Genomic DNA, 24,415 nt, shown 5'->3' on the forward strand with positions numbered 1-24,415 from the left:
AACCAAAAATATAAAAATTTCATGTTTCATTTTGAAATGTTGACAATCTCAGCCTCAATGATGAACGGCGATGAAGTCTCCTAATCCCATGTGTAAAGATTTGTAACCCGGTTATTTACAATGGTAATTGGTTACAGCAAGCGTGATTTGCAGCTGCTTTTGTTTGAGTGGTTCAGCTGTTCAAATGGTTTTTCCCTGTGGATTGAGCAAATCATGCTACCCCTGGTGGTTTCTCACTTGAGGTGGGGTGGTGGTGTGGAGGGATGTGTTAAATGCAACTAAGAATCCATTCCTAGTCACTGCAAGATGGTTACAACATAGAATTGAGACTGCTCTGTCTGCACATGAACAAGCCCATCAGACCACAATGTTAGTTGCAAACATGATGCCAAGTTAAACTGATCTCATTTGCCTGTACATGATCCATATCCTATTGCCTTCACTTCCATTTGCCCATCTAAAAACCTCTTGAAAGCCGCTATCGTATCTGCCTCCATCACCACCTCTGGCAATACGTTCAACTAATCTTTGTGCATGAAACTTACCCAGCACATCTCCATTGAACTTTCCCCCTCTCACCTTATAGCTCTGCTCTTTAGTGTTGGACATTTCCACCCTGGGAAAAAGGTTCTGACTGCCAACCCTATTTATGCCTTTCATAGAAACCCATCCCTGCCAACAGAGGCAATATCACAATATCTGCTTTAACAATAGATTTCCCCTACAATAGGCGTTCCTTTCTTGTTCTTTGTTCTTCTCTGCCTCCATCTTTTTCTGTACCTTACAAAGGTGGACGGATGAGGAGAGGGACATTGGCTGATTCACAGGTCGATTCACATGTCCAAGAACGGCGCCCTCTGGAGGCTCTGAAGCAGCCTGCGGCTTGCTTGGATTAGACGCTACTTGTAAGACCGCGAGCTCGGACTGGACTTTGGAAATGATGCCAAAAACTGTTGCCTCTTGCATGCGGTCTCAGTGGACTTTACTAATCGAAGATTTTGCTTAGGTAAGGCAATACTTCACTGAACTGTAGGTAAGGAAAGAATTTCACTGTGCATTTTCAAGTGACAATAAAGCACCACTGAACCCTTGAGATTCATGGGATTGGATTTGGTTCAAACTGGATTCATAAAAACAAGTAAATAAGGTCTGACCATTAAGATAAGGAAGGCGTACACATCCTGTTCTCTTTGGATGTGTGACATATTATAGAGCTGCACCAAGTGTATCTTCACTGCCCTTTAAAGTTGGACCTTGTGTAGTATGTTTCTCTAAAGGTTAGCTGTCTAATTCTTTCCCAAGCATTGCATTAGTGGTTCACTTCCCACAAGGCAATAAAGCTGTTCACGACTACTCACACTAACAGACACACCATGTCGGTTCAGAAGACTGAAGAAAATAATCCCAAGATTTCTCATCACACCAATTGGAGAAGCTACAACTCAGATTGGTATAAAATCTATTTGTCCTGCAGAGAGGAAAGTCTGCATATCTTACCTGGTCCAGGCTTGGTGTGAATCCACATTTGCAGTCATCTCTTTGACCCCTAGCTACTCCATGAGATGACCCAGCAAACAATCAATTTCACAAGGGAACATATGGATTGGCAATAAGTACTGGTCTTGCCAGCAATTATTAGCAGCCCATGAAATAATTTAGGCCATCCAACTTCCTTTTGCATATTAAGTAAAATTATAAATTGGAAAATTGGATGAAAATCACCCTCATGTTGGCTCCTCATCTATAATAAATCCTTTAATTGTTCCTAATTAAAACCAAATCTGTCAAGTCCTTGCAAAAATATTCTAAAACATGTTTAATTATCTTTTACAAGTTCTTAATCAATTTGTATTGAGGTCCAATAACATTGTTGTTTTCAATTGACTTATGTCTAAGGCTCCAGATTATGGATCCCAAATCCCACCGTGACATGTAGGAAATTTAGAATGAAATTATTCAATCAATCTGGAATTAAAATAGCAGCAATTGTACTGGTGACTGTTGGATTGTTACAAAGATCCATCCATCTTGTTTTCTGGCTGGGTGCCTATGCAACATGAAGTAATCAGATCAGATCCGACTAGTTTATGGCCAGGTACATCAGGGTACAATGAACATCCTTGTTCACATGAAGCTCATAAATGGCCCAGAGAACTGGGGGCTAATAAGGTTGGACAACAATTGGCAGTCTTGGCGGTGACACCCAGATCCTGTAAATAATTAAATCTTCCTTTCCAAGTGTGTCATAAAGCAGAGATTTGCGGTTCACATATCATTTTAATGTTTTCTTTCAAGCTTTTGTTTTACCTTTCCTGAAGGCAGCCTGGCTTCATTTTGAATGGAGAGGGGGCAGATGCCACGCATGGTTTGATCTCTGGTGCGGGCCGACCATGCGGATCAATATTGACGATCACGGCACCAAAGTGGGGTAGGGGCTGCACCATGCTGTTAGCAACCTTGACGTCTGCTTGCGGCTGCTGCACGGGAATGGAAGCAAGATTGACCTGTTGATGCTGTTGCTTATCCTGGTCGATTTGAAATTTAAGTTTCTCCTTCAACCTGTACAGGAACTGAAAAAGTCAAAATGCATTATTTAGGCAAGGAGAAATGGTCTGGTGATCAGTATTAATTATTAAACTTAATGTTAATTCGGGATGAGCTGACTTATTGGAGCGATGATATCAACAAGACATTAATATCAGGATTTTACAGATGGAAGTAATGCAATTATCAATAGAAAATATATAGGTCTGCCCTTTCATGTCCAGTACACTGCTTTATTATGCTGGGGATACATAACAGTAAGCACCAAAGTGGTGGAGCAGCTCGCGGGTCACGCAGCATCCTTGGAGAACATGCATAAGTAACGCTTTAGGTACGGGCCCTTCTTTAGACTGTTTGAGGGGGGGGGGAATACTTGAAATTAAAATCTTGCTGTTGATATAATTATTTCATGATTAAATTAATTAGTCAGATCATCCGGAATCAATATCTTCCCCCCACCCCCTACAATCAGTCTCAAGAAGGGCCCCAACCCGAAATGTCACCCATTCAAGTTCTCCAGAGATGCTGCCTGACCAACCGAGTTACTCCAGCACTTTGTGCCTTTTTTTGTAAACCAATATCTGCAATTCCTTGTATCTAAACATTACACTCTCCTAGGTCCCTTGTATGGGTCGACAGGATTGTTGGAGCAGAGGAGATAACAAACAGGATCCCTTATATTTTTTTATAATTTCACATTAAGTAAGTTCAAGTAATGCGTACCATTAGCAGTGTAACAACAAAGGAAGAGAAGAATTCTTCCAATTTCTATTCTACATTTGGTTTGTCCCACAACCCGTAGAAGCAGATTATGCTCCATTTATTGACAGTTGTTGGTGCTAGTCATGAGTTAGCCTTTGATTATTCCACTTGATGTGTGAGGGAATTCCTCGTCTCTGGTGCTGATTCTGATCATTGCTCTGTAGTTAACGTGAAGTGGATGAGGTGAACAAACACTGTAAAGATAACTCTCACCGTGCCCCAAAATATACAGATGGTCCAAAGATAGCAAAGCATTTTGAAACATGTGTTAGAAGTCCACAATTGACCTGCCGGTGTCTTGAAGGTGAGAACACCAAAGCAATGGATATAGAGGTAACATTAGGGAGCATCAAACACAGAAAGTACTCAACAGTTTAAGTTGCACTCGAGGGAAGAGAAACATAGTCAATATATCAGGTAAGGGAAAGACACAGATGCAATATATCAGGTCAGAGATCTTCATTAGAATTAAAGAAGCTTTAAAGCTTCTCATCTCCTTTTCAGTTCCAGCAAAAGGCCGCCAATCTGAGATGTTCGCTCTAGATTAGATCAGATTAGATTCCTTTATTTGTCATTCAGACCTTTCGGTCTGAACAAAATTTCGTTGCCTGCAGTCATACATATAATAATAATAAATAACAAAACACACAATAAACACAAATTAACATCCACCACAGTGAGTTCACCAGGCACCTCCTCACTGTGATGAAGGCAAAATTCTTAAGTTACTGTCTCTTCCCTCCTTATTCTACCTCTGTGCTGAGGCAATATGTTGTTACCACACTGGGCGATGGTAGTCAGTCCCGCGGCTCAACCGAGCTCCGCGAACGGGCCGGTTCAAGCTCCGCGGCCCGGGGTGGTCGAAGCTGCCGCCCTCCAGTCCAGCGGACGCAGCTGTTGCCGCGGGAGCTCCAGAAACAGGCACCAACCTGTGACCTGCGAGCTCCCGACAATGTCGTCCACTGGCCCATTCTGGCTCTGATTCTCTTCCCATAGATGTGACCTGATCTGCTACATATTCCCAGCATTTTCTGTATCTGTTTGAGGCAGATGAAGTCATCAAGCAGTCTGTAAAGCTAATGTACAACAGAGCGGCCTAATCAGAGCACAACACTGCAGCTGATACCATTAGCTGAGCTCATACGGCTGAAGGACTCCCCAGTTGTGCTATTCAAAGGGATCGTAAACCAATTAGCAACCAACCTGCAAATAGGTGCTCATGGCTGTTGGGAAAACTCAACAATTGCTTGATGCTTTGTGCAGTTCTTTCTGGTTGCAATGGTCTACAGGGATTCTTGGGGCAGGTGCTGAAGAATTTTCTTCTGATCTCAAAGCTTCTGCATGAACCAATTGAATGCAGTCAAGGATGTGTTCATAGGCATCCCCTTCGGAATACAGTATGACTGGGAGAGGCCATGTAGAGCACAATAAGTAACAAATGTGGATGGGGTGGGGGGGTAGTTGCCACACTCTTGACTTGAGTTTTGTAGATGATGGAAAGGCTTTAGGGAGTTAGGAAGTGAGTTACTCATCTCAGGATTCCTAGTCCTTGAGATGCTCTTGTTCCCACACGGCTACTCCAGGTCAGTCTCTGGTCTCATGCTTCCTTTGGGTGTAGATAACTTCTCACAATGTCCAACTGCTAATTGATCCTACTTTCTTTTTCTTCTTCTTAACCAGTCCTCCGAGTTCGAGGATGACCCACTTCCATGACCGATGACTAAACTGTAGAATCTTTCAGAGAGTGGGCGAGAGGTGTCAGATGGAACAGAAAAGGTTTGTGCGGTGCTGCCACTTATTTAGGGCTTGGGTGTTCTCCAGCACATGGTCCCGAAGTTTTCAATGCCATCCTGAATGCCCCGTCTCCACTTTGAGTGATCATGGATCAGAGATTTCCTGGGATCAGTGTGGATGTTGCAATTTTTCAAGAAACTTTGAGCACCTCCTTGAAACTTCTTCTCTGTCCACCCAGCAATGTCCTCCCACAACAGAGCACGGAACAGTGAATGATTTGGGAGTATGGTATTACTCAAACGAGAAAGCCAACTCAATGTAGTGACTGATAGTGGTTTAGGGTCTCAATCTAGGGATGTTTATCTTGGAGAGGATGCTGATTTTGGTTTGCTTATCCTACAAATCAGCTGAAAGTTTGCGACTACCAATTGCGGAAATTATTGAAGTCCACAGGCAACACAAACCTGCATCATAACCTACAGACCTGGGTCAGTCACACAACATAACCGTTGTAACACTTACTGAGTTTTTCAAATTTAGCTGCCCGGGTCTCCAAGGAAAATTGTCTTTAGTTTTAGAGATATGGTGTGGAAACAGGACCACCAAATCCACGCCAGCCAGCAATCACCCATACACTAATTCTATTATACACACTAGGGACAATTTACTAAAGCGAATTAACCTACAAACATGCATGTCATAGAAACATAGAAATTAGGTGCAGGAGTAGGCCATTCGGCCCTTCGAGCCTGCACCGTCATTCAATATGATCATGGCTGATCATCCAACTCAGTATCCCGTACCTGCCTTCGCTCCATACCCCCTGATCCCTTTAGCCACAAGGGCCACATCTAAATATAGCCAATGAACTGGCCTCAACTACCCTCTGTGGCAGAGAGTTCCAGAGATTCACCACTCTCTGTGTTAAAACGTTCTTCTCATCTCGCTTTTAAAGGATTTCCCCCTTATCCTTAAGCTGTGACCCTTGTCCTGGAATCGGGAACAATCATTCCCTAACATCGGGAAACAATCTTCCTGGTAGCCTGCAACCCCTTAAGAATTTTGTAAGTTTTTGTCTTTGGAATGTGGGAGAAAACCGATGGGAGGAATACCTCTTTGGAAGTATTGATTAATCACACTTGCTTAAAATTTGTTCTAAACATAATTGAACAAATACACGGAAACTGGTCGCAAAAATACTTTTGCAATTCCTCCCAAACTGTAACAATACTCTTGTATACAAGAGATACAAAAGACTGGAGGCTGGAGCAAATAGCAAACTGCTGGATGAACTCAATGGAATGAGCAGTGGCACAGATGCTGCCTGACCTGCTGAGTTCCTCCAGCAGTTAAATGTAGAAACAAGGAACTGCAGATGCTGGTTTACAAAAAAAACATTGGAGCAGTAAACTTCAGCAGTTGTTTTTTAAAAACTTGTGTAAATAAGCACGATGAACATTGCATGATAGAAATTCTCACCATTCAGTGACAACAACAACAACTGACTGTTAGGACATTTATTGAAAGATACAGCATGGAAACAGGCCCTTCAGCCAAACAAGTCCATGCCGACCTTTGATCACCCCTTCACACTAGTTCTATGGTATCCCAATTTCACATCCACTCCCCACACACTCGGGGCAATTTAAAAAGTCAAATTAACCTACAAACCCACATGTCTTTGAGATGTGGGAAGAATCCAGAGCACCTGGAGGAAATTCAAAATGTCACAGGGAGAACATTCAAACCCAACACAGACTACAGCTGAGGTCAGGATTAAACCCAGGTCTCTGGTGCTGTGAGCCAGCGGCTCTACCAGCTGCATCAGTGTGTCGCCCAAAGTTTTAAAACTGGAAAAGGCTAACGTGGTAAATTGCAGAAAAACAGCAAGGAGAAAGGACACTTACCATCAAACACGTAATGATAATAACAAAGGCAGTGAGGAAAATGACAACAGTGTAGACACCTTCCTTGTTCCACAGCCCATCTCTTCTGTGTTCTCCACGCAAAGCATTTTTCTGAAATCAAGCAAATGATGGACATCAGGCCTGAGTAAACGGCTGTTGGGCTAGTTCTCCGTTACTGACACGTTTGCACTTTCTTTCATTGCATTGGACATGTATCACGTGCATATGTCAGTCTTATTAACCACACAAACAAAGCAATTCAAGCAGATCGCCTTGCCAAAAATACTTTACTGATCAGATTTTGAAATGTAATTCTCCTAATTAACTGCTAAAATAATTTTAAACAAAGTCAAACTACATCCTATGTGCAGGAAGGAACAAATAATTGTCAGGGTTGCTGCAGAGTGAGCGGAGGGGTTGAGGTTAGAGTAGGTAAGGGAAGTGGAAAAGTTGAGATGGCTGATCGCCATCTGTTAGAAAAAAAAAGATTTAAAGGGGGTAAAAGGCCGTCCAGGGGGCTCCAAGAGGAGGGGAACTAGTGGTGATAGGAGAATGGATCATCACTGGGTGAAGAAGGGTCTCAACCCGAAACATCACTCATTCCTTCTCTCCAGAGATGCTGCCTATCCTGCTGAGTTACTCTAGCATTTTGCGTCTATCTTCAAACTACATCCTATGACAGATACAGATCAGCTTACAACACTAAAACCGTACATGATGGAAATTGATTGGGAGAAATATTCTGGTTGTGACCCAACAAGGCTCAATATTACTTCCCTGCTTTTGATCTTTATTCATTTATTTCTGAATCGCAGGATCCCATATTCATTTCTGACCATCCTCAAACCCATCCTTGCAACTGGACCTCATCATCTGAAATCTACACAGGCAAAGCAGTTTCACCCAGATAATGTTTTGCAGTTAGTATAGAGAGTTAGATGTAGCTCTTCGGGCTAAAGGAATCAAGGGATATGGGGAAAATGGAGGAACGGGGTACTGATTTTAGATAATCAGCCATGATCATATTGAATGGCGGTGCTGGCTCGAAGAGCTGAATGGCCTACTCCTGCACCCATTTTTCTATGTTTCTATGTATGTATGGTTCAGTTTATTAACCATCAGTGAGTGTAAGTATGACTGATGTGTTGATGGCACTATATCTTGGTACTACACTTATCATGCTTACAAACAGCAATGTCAAAAAATGTCTCCGTTGTTGATGGAAAGGAAGAAATGGACACAAAGATAAAACTATTCCCAATAATTTCTCTCATTGATGGTGCGATATTGTTTCTCTCTCAGTCACTGTGATAAACTGCTGAAATCGGCCGTAACAACATATATTTGGTAATGGGTCTTCATCTGTTGAACCTTAAACCAATTAACACCAGTTCTGCAAAACCACTTTCATAATTACTGCTCTGGGGAGAGGGGTGCAGACAACAAAACAACATTTTGCTTCCTGCAAGAGAAGGAGTTCTCTTCTCATTGATTGTTAATTCCATTCTGTTTGGCTCACCTCGTCAGGGCTCAAAACTAACTAAGGGACACAAAAAAAAGTAATGGCAGTAAAATTAAGGAGAATATTGTTTTACTGTTTATTTTTGCAAACTTGGTTAAGCCATTCAGCACTTCTTTGTTTTGATATTACCCAACAAATAGTTTCCGAAAATCACCTTCTCAACCGTAATATGGACTGTCCTCAAGATATTGCCATTAACTCCCAGGTTCCCTAGCCTTTTGTTTTCTCCACAGTAATAACAAAGGATAAACACTCATTGAGGTTCCTGCTCAACTCCCTCTGCACCACACATAGATGGCCTCAATGGTTTCTGAGGGCCCTATTCTCTCTCCAACTACTGTATGCTCTTCCCCTTAATGTACTAATACCATCTCTTTGGATTCTCCTTAATTTTATCTGCCTGTGCTATCTCTTGCCCCCTTTTTGCCCTCCTGACTTTCTTCTTAAGTATATTCCTCCGTCTCCTAAACTCCTCCCGGGGATGCATTTGATTCCAGCTGCCAGGATAGATAGGCATGCATTTCTGCTTTATTTTTTCCTGACCAAAGCCTCAATTTCTCTCCTCATCTAGGCTTGCTGACTCACTTTTCACTCTAACATTAACATGCATCCCTCATGGTTTTATAAAGTCACTCTATAAAGTCTATGTACCTCTATACGTACCTCTATAAAGTCAGTCCTCGGCCTCCTACACTCCAAGGAAAAAGCACTGGCCTATCCATCCTCCCCTTATAATACAAACAATCCAGTCCTTGTAACATCTTCATGAGCCTCTTCGGCACTGTTTCCAGTTTAATGAGATCCATCCCATACACGCTACCACAAATGTTTAATTTATTGCCACATGTACCGAGGTACAGTGAAAAACTGTAGTCATGTGTACCGAGATACAATGAAAATGTTTTGTTGCATGCTAACTAGTCAGCAGAAAAACAATACATGATTACAATCGAACTATCCACGGTGTACAGACACATAATAAAGAGAATAATGGAATAACATTTAATGCAAGGTAAAGTCCTGTAAAGTTCGATCAAAGATAGTCCGAGGGTCTCCAATGAAGTAGATAGTGGCTCACTGCTCTCTAGTTGCTGATAGGGTGTTTTAGTTGTCTGATAACAGCAGGGAAGAAACTGCCCCTGAATCTGGAGGTGTGGATTTTCACTCTTCTATACTTCTTACCTGAAGGGAGAGGGGATAAGAGGGAGTGACTGGGGTGAGACTCATCCTTGATTATGTTGCTGGCCTTGCCAAGGCAGCAAGGTGTGCAAATGGAGTCAATGGAAGGGAGGTTAGTTTGTGTGATGGTCTGGGCTGTGTCCACAATTCTCTACAATTTCTTGTGCTCTTGGATGGAGCTGTTCCCAAACCATGCCGTGATGCATCCAGATAAAATGCTTCCTGCAGGGCTATTGTCTCATCAATGACTTGTAATGTTGTAACATGATGCCCCATCTCCCACTCTAAATGCCCTGTATATATTTACCACAAATTAGCCACTAGGAGTAAAAAAAAAATGTTTTTATATTATCTCCTATTACATCTTTTTTTCAGTGTTCCAAAGTTTAAAGTAGTTGAAAAAATTCACTCATCCCATATATAAGCAAGACCTCTGGTCTTTAAATTAATAATTGTCCTCCACCAATCTGCACTCCGAGCATTGTCCACAAGCACAATACAGCAGCCAAGTTGCTTATAGAGGTTAATAAAATCATCAGTAGGAAAAGGTGTTGGGGAAGCAAAACTAAAGGGCATTGATTTAAGATGAATGGGGCAATATTTAAAAGGGACCAAAGCAGCTATGTCTTTAAACCGAGGGTGGTGGGTATAAAGGAATAAACTGCCAGAGAAAGTGGTAGAGGCAGGCACAATAACATTTAAAAGACATTTGGGCGGGCACATGCTTACTAAAGATCTGGGGGGGGATATGGCCTAAATCGAACAAATAGGATGAGCTTGGATGGGTATCTTGGTGGGATTGGATGTTGGGCCAAAGGACTTCTTTCTGTGCTGTATGACTATGACTCTTCGTCTCAATCTTCAAAAGGTGTCAAATTACCACCTGCTCCACTATCCTCTGGCCAGCTTTGGTAAACAGCTATTGGAGTGATCAGCTGTTTGCCATCTTCCACTCTGAAAGGATTCCAGCCTGTGGAAATACAAACAAGCCTGATGCACACAGCCACAATAAATCAACACACATCAACTCATTCATGCAGAATTCCATATCCGTATTCACAACCAGCTGTTTACTGAGTATCTGAAGTTTCATCTCGCAACACAAGAAATATTTCCTTTCCGCACCTCAACGCTGCACTGACATGCAATAAAATCAGGCTGATTTAATCTTGGCCTGAACTTTACTTTCCTGCCCGTTTCCGATAACACTGGTCTCCCCCTATGATCCAAAATTATGTCTATCTCATTCTTAAACATATTCAATAACTTAACCTTTAATAGTCTTTGTGGCAGAAAGTTTCAAAGATTCAGAACCGCACAAAGAAGAGATGCCACATCTTTTTATTGGCCCACACCGTTGACCAGATGGAGTTGTGTGCAAGGAAACCATGTCCTCACAGGCACCTTAAATGTAAAAATGCATCATTCCCAAGAAATGTTTATATCTACACGTGGTATTGTATTGTGATTTTGTTTTTCAGGTTTTGCATCCTTAGAGTTGCATTTGGTGGAAGAGTTAGAGAGAAGATGAGGAAGTATTTATGTGGCTGGTTTAGTGGACTCTAAGTTTAATGGTGACCCACATGATGTTGATATGAGGAGGAATGGTGAATTTTGGCCAGTAATGAATGGCCAGCAATATTTTCTGTTTTCGCCGGCGGTTGAGGGGAGACCTGATGGAAGTGCATAAAATTATGAGAGGCAGAGATGGGGCAAACAGACAGAATTCCCCCCCCCCAGTATTGAAATCACAAAGACGAGAGGGTATAGCTTTAAGGCAAGAGGGGCAAATTTTAAAAGCAGATCTGCAGGGCTAGTTATTTTGCACAGAGAGTGGTGGATGCCTGGAATGTGCTGACAGGGGTGATGATCAGGCAGATACGATAGTGGCTTTTAGATAGACGCACTGATTTGCAGGGAGTGGAGTGATATAGATCATGTGCAGGCCGATGAGATTAGTTTATCTTAGCAACATGTTCGGTGCAAATATTGTGGGCTGAAAGGTTTTTAATGCTTTCTGTTCTTTGAGAATTTCGATTCTTCCATGTCAACTGTGCCATTATTTTTTTTATACTAATATAACTTTTGGCATACCTGACCCAATTAACGCATCCTTTCACCACAAGCCTGCTGCTCCCTTCATTTATTTGCCAGTATGCTCCTACGCTATGATTTACTCGCTCTTCTGATCCCTGTTGCCGTGTTCATTTATTCATAAGCTGCAGTGGACTCTTGTACAAATTTACAATCTCATTAGCACACACAAATCTAGTCTGCTCCTGTTTTCAACTTAATTGATCCGTGACCTCTAAATGTGCTCATTAAGTAACAGGTTTCTTGCTGTGTCATAAAGTTGATCCAATCTTGTTTCCATTTACATTAAAAAAAACGATTTTAATATCCAGTGGGATATATACTTTTTTTAAACTTTGAGATTTACGGCACAGAAGCAGGCCCTCAATAGTTTTTGTGTTTTGTGCAGATTTCTGGCCGTTCAGCTTCCACCTTACAATTGCATTGTTTAAAAACGTTTACGATGATTTTGCACTATACCTACCAGCACTTGTGAGCTGACTTGTTCAGGATTCCCACGCAAACATAAGAATCTGGGGTTTAACAGATGATGAGCATTTAACGGCACAGGGTCTGTACTCGCTGGAGCTTAGACGGATGAGGGGTGGGGACCTCATTGAAACTTACCGAATAGTCAAAGGCCTGGATAGAGTGGATGTGGAGAGGATGTTTCCACTAGTGGGAGAGTCTAGGACCATCGATCATAGCCTCAAAGTTAAAGGATGTTCCTTTAGGAAGGAGATGAGGAGGAATCTTCAGTCAGAGGGTGGTGAATGTGGAATTATTTGCCACAGAAGGCCATGGATGCCAAGTCTATGGATATTGTTAAGGTAGAGATAGATAGATTCTTGAGTGTGTCAGGGGTTATGAGGAGAAAGTAGGAGAATGGGATTTGGAGGGATAGATAGATCAACCATGATTGAATGGCATAGTCTTGATGGGCCGAATTGCCTAATTCTGCTCCTATCATTTATGACCTTATTTACTAACAGAGTTTTGCTAGCGATTTCCTGGATGCACCATGATCTGGAGCAGAAAGTGACTGGAATTGGCCAGCATTTACCCTGGATAATCTGATTCTGGATTAGGTACCAACCTGGACCTGGTACAAAGTCTACAGACCCATTCAATTCAATGGAGATATTACAGCTGCAAGAGGAAACGCTACATTTTACAAATAGACTCTGTTTGCAGCAATATTTTGAACTGGTTGTGTGTAAGAGTCATAGTGCAACTTTATAGAGCATTGCCGCATTTGGAGTATTGCATGCAGTTCTGATTACTCCATTATAGAAAGGATATGCAGGCTTTGGAAAGGGTGCAGAAACAAGTTTACCAGAATGATGCCTGGATTAGGGGGCATTAACTATAGGAAGAGGTTGGACAGACTTGGATGGTTTTCTCTGGAACACCAGAGAATGAGGGGAGAGCTGATACACGTATATACATTTGAGAGGCATAGATTGGTTCTTACTGACAATCCTTTTTCCCAGCATAGCTTTAAGGTGAAAGGGTCAAAGTTTAAAGTGAATGTCCGGGCAATTAAAAGAAAAAAATATATATATATATATACATAGGGTGGAGATTGTCTGGAACACACTGTTGGGGGTGGGGGAGGTGGTGGAAGCAGATATGCTAGTAGCATCTAAGAGATTTTTGAATAGAACACGGATGTGGGAGCTTCGATCACTCCAACTGCGGATGGGTCGACTGCCCCGTCCACAGGAAAATAAAGAGTGAAGTAGATTAGATTTTATAGCCTTCCATCACAGTGAGGAATGTGGGGAATCCGCTGTGGTGGATGTTTATGTTAACTTTCATGTATTTGTGTGTTTGTTGCTTTGTATAGTGTGACTGTGTGGTAAATCGAGTTTCACTGTACCTTAATTGGTACACGTCACAATAAAATACCGTTTGAACCCTTTGAACCTTTGGCTACGCAGGGAATGGCAAGATATGGGTTATGTGCAGGCAGAGAAAATTTGGTCTTGGCATCATGTTTGGTGCGGACATTGTGTGCTGTAGGGCCTGTTCCTGTGCAGCACTGTTCTGTGTTATATGAGAGGGAGGCTGAAGTCCAAAGAGAAAGGGGGCAGTATTCAGAAAAGAGAGGGATTTGAGAGGCTTGGAATGTGGCCTACAAGTTTGACAGAATTGGCAGGATGCTACTGCACATCACGGTAAATCATTAGCAATAAATCTTTAATAAGACTTAGGGGATCAAATTTCCCTGTATGCAGCACAGCCTGTGGTACCTACTCACCCTGACTAACCTGTGGCAGATACAGCAGGCTGAGGGAGTTGATACACACACACATAAATATGCAAAAAGTAATTTCACTGTTCAGTTGCATATGGAACAGATAACGCCCCATTGAAGCATTGAAGACATGTGTACACACACTCCTGCACGCACCTGCTGCATATACGCGCCATGACCAAGCTGCATTGAGAAAGGAACTGCAAATCCCAACAGATCCAACTGAAGACCCCAGATTCAGAGATAGACCACAGCAATAAATGGCTTGTCCTCGGCACCTGATTTTATGAATGCAGCTGATCTTGCAAAGCCCAACTTCACAAAAGCAGCCTCAACTCAGGGAAACAAACACTTTTTAATTGTGCTGAACAAACAGAACTTCATTCTGCCTCTAGCTCCATTCTGCCTTATCTGTGGTTAGCAAATTGCAGAGGTTTGCCCGTGGTCTGTATGCCAGTAAACAGTGGACCAGACCCCCTCTACCACCTTGATCCCTCCTCTGCCTCTCGTCTTCAGACACTATAAAAATGATCATCATGAACATAAGCTTTCCCATAAGATTACATTTCATTTTACATCATTATTTTCCAAATGTTTCTGTCCCATTATATATTGGCCAAGTAGGATGTTTTTAAAAGTGTACTGAAGAAAGCTCACGATGTGTATGTCCCCATTAGAGGTACAGCGAAGCAGACAAACGTAAGGACGAGGGAGATTGAGACGTTAGTCAAAAACAAGAAGGATGCATGGGACAGGTATGGGCAGCTGGGATCAAGTGCATCGCTGGAGGAGATTCGGGAGCTAAGGAGTAAACTAAAAAAGGAAATCAGACGAGCAAAAAGGGGCCAGGGGAGCTCTGGCAGGTAGCATTAAGGACAATCCCAAAGGATTTTATAAATACTGTACAAAGGGGGGAAAGAGTAACTAGAGAGAGAGTGGGACCTCTCAGGAATCAAAGCGGTCACCTCTGTGTGGAGCCACAGGAGATGGGCAAGGTCCTTAATGAGTATTTCTCCTCTATATTTACCGAGGAGAAAGACAGTAAGACGGAGGAAATTGGAGCAGGCACTGGAAGTGTCTTGAGAGCAGCCAGGGTTACTGTCAAAGAAGTACTGAAGGTACCGTCGTGTTTGAAGATAAACAAATCTCCAGGGCCTGATCTGATATATCCCAGGACATTGTGGGGAACTAGAGAGGAAATTGTGGGAGCCCTGGTTGAAATTTACGAGATGTCCTTAAATACGGGGGAGGTGCCGGAAGACTGGAGGGTGGCAAATGTTGTACCTCTTTTCAAGAAGGGCTGCAGGGAAAATGCTGGGAACTATAGGGCGGTGAGCTTAGCATCTGTAGTTCGTAAATTACTGGAGAGTATTCTGAAGGATAGGATATACAGGCATTTGAATGGGCAAGGGCTGATTAGGGATAGTCAGCATGGTTTTGTATGTGGGAGGTCGTGTCTCACAAATTTGATTGATTTCTTTGAAGACTTGTCCAAAAAGGTTTATGAGGGCAGAGCTATAAATGTTGTGTACATGGACTTTAGTAAGGTGTTTGACAAGGTTCCGCATAGTAGGCTGCTCTGGAAGGTTAGATTGCATGGGATCCAAGGAGAGATAGCTGAATGGATAGCAAATTGGCTCCATGGAAGGAAGCAGAGGGAAATAGTGACAGGTTGCTTCTCAGACTGGATGCCTGTGACTAGTGGTGTGCCTCAGGGTTCAGTGCTGGGCCCGTTACTGTTTGTCATCTACATCAATGATTTGGACCAAGATTAGCAAGTTTGCTGATGATACAAAAGTTAGTGGTTTTGCATATAGTGAAGATGGTTGTGAACAATTGCAGCAGGATCTGGATCGATTGGCCAGATGGGCGGAGGAATGGTTGATGGAATTTAATAACGAGAAGTGTGAGGTGTTGCATTTTGAGACGCGAATAAGGGCAGGAAATGGTGGGCCTCTGGGTAGTGTTGTAGAGCAGAGGGATCTAGGAGTACAGGTGCATGGTTCCTTGAACGTCGAGTCACGGGTCGATAAGGTGGTTAAAAGAGCTTTTGGCACTTTGGCCGTCATCAGTCAGAGTATTGAGTATAGAAGTTGGGAGGTCCTGTTGCAGTTGTATAAGACGTTGGTGAGACCGCATTTAGAATATTGTCTTTGGTTCTGGGCACCATGTTACAGGAAATATATTGTCAAGCTTGAAAGGTTTCAGAATCGATGTACGAGGATGTTGCCAGGGCTACATGGTGTGAGCTATAGGGAGAGGTTAAGTGGGCTGGGTCTCTATTCCATGGAGCGCAGGAGGATGAGGGATGATCTTATAGAGGTATATAAGATCATGAGAGGAATAGATTGGGTAGATGCACAGAGTCTTTTGCCCAGAGTAGGGGAATCAAGGACCAGAGGACATAGGTTCAAAGTGAAGGGGAAAAGATTTAATAGGAATCCGAAGGGTAGCTTTTTCATACAAAGGATGGGGGGGGGGGGGGGGGGGGGTATGGAACAAGTGGCCAAAGGAGGAAGTTGATGCTGGGACTAACCCATCATTTAAGAAACAGTTAGACAGGTACATGGATAGGACAGGTTTGGAGGAATATGGACCTAAGCACAGGCAAGTGGGACTAGTGCAGCTGGGACATTGTTGGCTGGTGTGGGCGAGTTGGGCTGAAGGGCCTGTTTCCACACTGCAGCACTCAATGACTCTATGAGCATAAGTATTGTTATTCTGATATGATTTGATCTTAATTTAAGAGATGACACAAATACAATTATTGTTGCTGCTCCAGGCATCCATCAAACTCTTAAAGACACACCATACCACAACTTGGAATATTTCAAAAGAGCAGATTACAGGTTAGTTATTGTTCAAGACATTTTGTTTTCTGTTGTCCAGTTCTTCATTGCATGTGTTCACATTTTTGGGCATTGAATTAATAAACAAGTAGGGAAAATGCATCATTTTTATCAGGAAGCTCAACTTCCGTTTGGTCGCGCTAGACGCATGCAATCGCATGCTGGTGGGACAGGCCCTTTACTCCAGCATTATGCGTCTATCTTACATTAAAAGTAAACATTGCTTACCTCAGGGATAACCTGCGTGATACCAAATTCAGAGAGACTTTGGTGCATCATGTTTACATTGAGTGATTGTATCACTTCTTCAGAAGGTATTGGATGTAATAAACCACGTTCATGTTTTATTGGCGAGATATAAAATTCAATGCAGTTTTTCTTTTCCTGTGTAATTTTCCAAAGCACAAAAAAAAACCAAGACAATAATTGAATTGCATAAACAATTCCCAAAACACAAAGCTCCGTTTTCTGCATATCAACAGAAGAATTAATTTTACCCTGGACATGCAGTGCCACATTTCCAAAAGTATTTAGAATAAATTCTGAGAGGAGGCAGGACTCCTCAGAGAGGGTCTGAAGAAGGGTCTCAACTCAAAATGTCACCCATTGCTTTTCTCCAGAGATACTGCCTGACCCGCTGAGGTACTCCAGCATTTTGTGTCTATCTTAGGAGGTAGAACTCACTTGCATTACATTTGCTCTCCAATAGTGAATAATAAGAGTTAAAAAGCTGACGCATTTTTATCTCCATCAAACTGCGGGGAGAATGGAATGGATTTTTGGCGTGTCTTTCCCAGGGCTCCGAGCAAGATTGCGCATAAAAGGTTGGATTAGTTCTTATCAGCCTGCAATAGCTATTCTCTAGGTTTCAAGTAATTGCCTGCACTTTGAGATAAAACTGATATGTGCTACTGATTTGTTCTTTGGCAGAAAAGTACAATTCACAAAGGATTGTGATAGTTGATATTTGATCAAGCTGTAAGCAAATAGCTTTGTCAATTTAGTTAGATCATCACAACAGTGGTACAGTTACATTTATTAAACACTATGCTATACTTCTGAAGAAGGGTCTCGACCAGAAACAACACCCATTCCTTCTCTCCATTGATGCTGCTTGTCCCGCTGAGTTACTCCATCTTTTTGTGACTATCTTCATGCTATACTTCACAAAACTTCAAGATAGAGGGAGACTTGTTTCCATTCCAGATTTGGGGATTCTGAAGTGGCTTCTGAGGCCAAAGTGGGAAATGTAAATGTTACCCTATCTGGAACAGGAGATGGCTCTGAGGGTCGGCATTGAGTATGTTGTGAAGGAGGTGCACTCCTTTCATTGTCTACACAAAGCTTCGGTGTTCTGGTTGTGCACAGGCTCAAGTTTCTCTAATCCTTCCTGAACTCTCCTTCTCCATTTTAAGAGCTTAGGCCCAGAGCTTCCTAAGACTCAATAGGGAAGACATGCTTCTTTAACAAAGCTTTGAGCTCACCCTTTATTTGTTTTTAGTTTAGCACTGGTATTCTCCCATTGAACAGTGGTGTTTTTGATCTGGTGTCAGGCATACAAACAGCATGGTAAATAAAGCCTCAATACTGTGGACATTGGCATGGCACATCTAGCCAATGAACTGGTGGATTTTTGCAGAGACAGCATTTTGACTCAACATTTTCAGTGCTTTGAGATGCCTGCTGGTGGTAGTTCGGTTGTCAAGAAGCATGCAGGAGGGGAGAGAACACTGTTGCCAGGTAGATTATGCAATTTTGCACTAATGTAATTTTTTGAAATTATGGCCTTTTAGGAAATTTGTGTGTAATTTATGTATAATTTGTTTCTGTGTGTTTGTCTGAGTCCATGTGCCCGTGATGCTGCTGCAAGAAAGATTTTTCATTGTACTGGTACTTCATCATGCTTGTGCATATAACGATAAACCTGATTTAACTTGAATTAATTTCATCTTCAAACACTCAAGTGCTGGCATTTTGAAGGCAGCGTTGAATTGACTCCTAAAGTAAAGGACGTGGTTCACATTTTCCAGGATCTCATACAGAATCTTTAATGACAGGGGGCAAAGTGTTAAATTCCACACTACCATGTCTATTACAATAGATGGTGGGGATTATTTGGACCAGATTCTCATAGCCTCAGAAGGTAAATTATAAGAGAGCAGCCATGAAATTTGCTTAGTTACATCATGGTGATTGGCCTAAATATACCCATGCTGTGGCAATGAGCATCATCAAGGAGCCCCATCACGGAATATCCGAAGTAAAGTTTCACTGCTACCATCGGACAGGAGCTACAGAAGCCTGAAGTTCCATACCCCTAGGTTCAAGAACATCTATGGAACCTACACCATCAGGATTTTGAGGGGCAAAATGCACCACAAACGTTCCATCCTAAATCCGCAATGGATACACTAGACACTCAAAGGATTTCAACCAAAATTTAAATAAAATAATGATTAGTTTTTGTGTAATCACCAAGATTTTTTTAAATTATTTTAGGAAAGATTCTGTTTATGTGCAAAGTCGGTATAATTTGGCATTGTGTGATTTCTGTTGTAGTGCATGTGCCCGTTAGTTTCTGCTGCACTATTCTATTTATTTCATTGTACTGCTACAACCACATCTTCTTGTGCATATAAGAGACCGACTGATTTAACTTGAATTAATTTCATCTTCAAACACCAAGTGCTGATACTGCTTAAAGGAATTGATCAATAAAGCTAGGACGTGGAAAGGATGGAGAGGATTTCTACAGAATCTTTAATGACAGGGGGGCAAAGTGTTAACATTCCACACTACAAAGATGTCTTTTACAATAGTCAAGGTAGTTCTTTGGAAGACACTTCTCTTTGTGGCCAAGGGAGCTTATGAGAACATTTAAAGGTAACTTACAGCATGCAGTGATTAATAGAGAGATCTCTGTGATGAAAGTTGCATAAAATGAGTGCAATTCTTCATGGGTAGTCTTGCGAAGTTAGCAAATTCATCTACCTTTCTGCTGCATTTCATTGCCTGCAAAGAAGGAAAAAAAAAAATAAAAAACTGTGAACTTTAATAACCATTTCATCACGGGCAAAAAATAGGAGCCACAAGCCGTTGGCCCATCAAGTATAGTTGGATACACAGACGCGGCTAATCGATTTCTCTCTCCTAAATTTAAAGCCTTGCTAAAGCCTATTTCTGTGTGTCACGTACTAATCAAGTTTAAATGTCTCTCCATAAGATTCTGTTTATGTTCCTCACCCTCACTTCCTACTACTTTATCATTAAACAGAGATGCAAAGAGATCAGGATCGGAAGATTGGAATGCTCGCAAGGCAAGGAAGCTGAAAGCGACCATGGCCCCGACGCTGACCACTAAGGCACATGCAGGGGATTGTGTATAAAAATGTAAGAGGTCACATATTGCAATGATGACATAGAATGTAATCTAACCGTTGGCACTTCATAATGCACAGTTACAAAGAAAACAGATTTTACCACCAGGGGGCGCCGAACGGTGGCTGCCTCGCCAATGGTCTGCCTCGTCTTTTTTCCTTCTTTGTGTTTTTAGTTTGTTGTAAAATGTAAGTTTTAGTTTATCTTTAGTTTTGTGTTATGTGGGGGGTGGGGGAGACTTTTTTAAATCTCTTTCCTTGATGGAGATGCCACTTTTCCCGTGTCGTATCTCCGTCAGCACTGCGGCCTAACATCGTGGAGCTGGCGGCCTCGTGCTGGGACTTTAACAACATGGAGCCCATGGTCCCTGGTTAGGGACCGGCTTTGGAAGCTCTAAGCCGCAGGAGCTTCGACCACCCCGGCCCCGACGTGGGAGCTTCGATTGCCGGCTGCGGGAGCTTTAAAGGCCCTGACTGCATATGGTTGAACTCCCCTGACTGCAGGAGAAAAGAAGATGAGAATTTATTGCCTTCCATCACAGTGGGGAATGAGGAGGAGCCGCTGTGGTGGATGTTTATGTCAAATTTTTATGTAGTCGTGTGTCTTGTTGCTTTTTTGGTGTGACTGTTTGGCAAACCAAATTCTCGTATGTTGCAAAACATACTTAGCTAATAAATTACGCTTATGATTATGATAAAAGTTGAAAAGTTAAAAAAACTGCAGATGCTGAAAATTTCAAACAAGAACATAAACTGATAGTAAAATACAATAAATTGTCTGTGGAAAGAAAAACAATTTAAGGCAGTGGTAGAGTTGCTGCCTTACAGCACTGGAAATCCGGGTGGTGTCTGTACAATGTTTGTACGTTCTCCCTGTGACCACTTGGGTTTTTCAGGTTTCCTCCCACCCTCTAAAGACCTACAGATGTGCAGGGTTAATTGGCTTCGGTAAAACTGTAAATTGTCCTAATGTGTAGGATAGCGTTAGTGTATGTTAATTGCTGGACCGAACGGTATCTCTATCATCTAAAGTCTAAATTATTGCTTCGGGTTGAAGACCTTTTCCAGAAATAGGAAAGAGATATGTTACTCTCTTAACAACATGGAGCTCACGGTGCACACTCATGTTATGGGTTTGTCTCTCCAAAGATGCTGCCTGATCTGCTGGGTGTACAAAAATATTTCAGGGACATATTTCAGATGTTAACATTATTTAGGGCAATTTTAGATCATTCAAAGCATGTTTCTAGTGTTGGGAAATAGGGATCAAATTTAGGTTCTTACGAGCCTGGAAATTAGTTCAATGTTTCTCTACTCTTGTTTAAACCAATTTTCAAACAAGAAATATAGCAATATTTTTGTCAGAGTTTGCCAAAGGGATTTCCAGGCCATCACATTACAGATTTGGTCATCCTCCATCCAGCTCGTTCCCCAACCTCCTCCCCTGCTTTCTGTGTGGTTCTACTTTAAGCAGGCCCGCTCATCCAGTCAACCTGGAGGCCTCATTGCCATGGTGATCCTATGAGTGGGGAGATGTATATGGATAGGGCACGTTTAGAGGGATATGGGCCAAACGCAAGCAAATGGGACTAGTGTAGATGGGACATTGTTGGCCAGTGTGGGCACGTTGGATCTAAGGGCCTGTTTCCATGCTGTAAGACTCTATGACTTTATCTAGGACTCAGGCAGTGGATCCTGATGCCCCACCCCTGCAATTTCCTGATGGCCATTAGTTGGACCTATAGTGTGAAAGTTTAAATACAGTATTTATCATCACACATTTTTAAAAGTTTCAATGGATTTGAATAAGTAAAAAAATTATAAAGCTAAATTTTAAAATAATAACTTTACCTCAAACAAATAAATATAAATACATTAAAATGTATAAAAGTTAAACAGGGAATATGACATTGTAAAAGGAACCAGCAACCATATCCCCGCCATAACTCTGAGGCATGAGATGGGAAATGCATCTGGCCATGTTCCCAGCACAAAAGGGCCAGGAAGTTTAACACACTGGCATCAGACTTCTAGTTCACCTGTGTTGCAATGGATAGGCACTGAAGTCAGGAGAGAGCTAACCCCAGCCCAGCACTGCAATCGATACGAAGTGACATTTAAAAACAAACACCAGTCTCATTAAACATATTCATCCCAAGTCAATGTAAAGGTATTGGATCAATCTACTCTCAGAGCAGTTACCATGATCTTTCACAACCCTTCCCAGGGTTCACCACCAGTGTAGCAACTATACATTAGCCAGCTCGATTTATGTCATATGATACAATGATCAAAAAATAGAATTGGCAGTTTTGAGAGTGATTGGGTAGTTGCATAGTATTTTGGGGAACAATGGAAAGGCAATTCTTGATGGAGGATTTAGCAATAAACATATGGAAACTTCATCTAAAGCACAGTGAAACTAACGCGAATTAGTTTCATCTGAGAAAAAATGCTTAAGAACTTAATATTAAAACAATGCATCTCTTCCTCCTCATTCAGTTAGCTGCTTGAGAATAAACAATCTGCCTTTTTATTCAACATTTCAATCAAACACATTCATTCACTCCACCAAAAACCACTTCTTGTAGCACAACATCTATTGTCTGCCTACGATATTTGCAGCAAATTCTACTTTTATCGCTGAATGAAAAACAAGGAACAGAAACAAAAGAAGGTTTAATAGTTGATGGAACTTAAGGCTTTTGTAATGATTTCCAAATAATTAAATTCAAAGCCAGAAATAAATGCTGTAAATTATAATTGGTTGCCTAGGATATTACAACTAAACAGGAAATAGCTGTCTTTTCTTGGATGGAAAGGTTAAATGATGAATTGCAATTAAAATGCATCTACAGTACATACCTCTAGGTGTGTTTGATTATGAAACCCTTCCTGTACATGAAATATGTTTCCTGCTGTTATAGCTATGCCTGCTACACTAATTAACTGTGGCTGTTTCTTCAGCAATTAGAAATATCTCTTGAGTTACCATTAGATTATATACCATTTCTTGGCAGGAAATCATGATCTTGGTGGTTTGTAGAAAAATCACGGACAATATTCTCTCAAACATGAAGTGGAAACAATATTGATATTGCTTCTCATATGGGAACAAAACATATCAACACTTCGAGAATATTTTGCTTCAGAGATTTAAGCTTCTAAGATTTAGGCTTTCCACCTAGCAATAGAATTTAAATGTCAAATAATTTCTGTTTACAGCTTTAAGAAATTAAAATCCAGCGCTATGAGGGTATTATAATTTTAATATCTCAATAGCAATAATGTCTAATTACGCAAGCCTCACTGTGCAACTCAAATCCCACCAATATTCTCAGCAGGCTAGACTTTTATGAGCGTCAACAACATCATATCATAACATTATCATAACAGATTATATCATGAGCATCAAACAGCACAAGTCGTGACAGCTTTAAGGAATTTTGCAAGTTGATATTAACTGAAAGAAAAGGTTATAGAGTGATACAGTGTGGAAACAGGTCCTTCATCCCAACTCACCCACACCGACTAACAATGTACCAGCAACACTAGTCCCACTTGCCTGCGCTCTCAATTTCCCTCGTCAATCAAATTTCCTTACATTTCCCTGCTTTGCCCTTCACTCTAACGGGGACGTACACATCCTGAGCTTTCTTCAGTACACTTTTTAAAACATCCCACTTGGCCGATGTTCCTTTCCCCCCTAATAACCTGCTCCAGTCAGCTTGAACGAGGTTTTCTCTCATATCCTAAAGTTGGCCTTACCCCAGTTGAGCATTTTAACATGTGGACCCTCTCCGTCCCTATCCATAACTAGCTTAAACATAATCAAACTGTGGTCACTAGTCACAAACGACTCCTCCACACACACGTCATTAACTTACCCTTCCCGATTTCCCAATACTAGATTCAGTGGTGCCCTCTCAGGTGTGGGGGGCCTCCACATATTGCTTAAGAAAACTCCCCTGAACACTTTTGAGGAATTGCACCCCATCAGAACCCTTCACGCTATGGTTTTCCCAGTCTATATTTGGAAAGTTGAAATCCCCTACTACAACAACCTTATTTGACCTGCAGCTGTCTGTCCCAGCACATTTGTTTTTCTAATCCCTGTTGACTATTCGGGGGTCTGTAGTACACCCCCAACAAGGTGATCACTCCATTTTTGTTCCACAGCGCTACCCATATAGCCTCACTAGACAAAC

General features: G+C 41.8%; 1 protein-coding gene across 1 annotated transcript in view; it reads right to left on the minus strand.

The window, feature by feature from the left end:
• Positions 1-24,415, minus strand: part of LOC129706564 (receptor-type tyrosine-protein phosphatase R-like) — a 187,987-nt gene that overhangs the window by 116,712 nt on the left and 46,860 nt on the right. Inside the window, exons 3-5 of the mRNA XM_055650926.1 lie at positions 17,059-17,415; positions 6,948-7,058; positions 2,308-2,570 (exon numbers count right to left, since the gene is read on the minus strand). Coding sequence (XP_055506901.1) covers positions 2,308-2,570; positions 6,948-7,058; positions 17,059-17,415 — 731 coding nt within the window. The remainder of the gene's footprint in view (positions 1-2,307; positions 2,571-6,947; positions 7,059-17,058; positions 17,416-24,415) is intronic.

The sequence above is a fragment of the Leucoraja erinacea genome, chromosome 19, assembly GCF_028641065.1.
Source record: "Leucoraja erinacea ecotype New England chromosome 19, Leri_hhj_1, whole genome shotgun sequence".
NCBI classification, from domain to species: Eukaryota; Metazoa; Chordata; class Chondrichthyes; order Rajiformes; family Rajidae; genus Leucoraja; species Leucoraja erinaceus.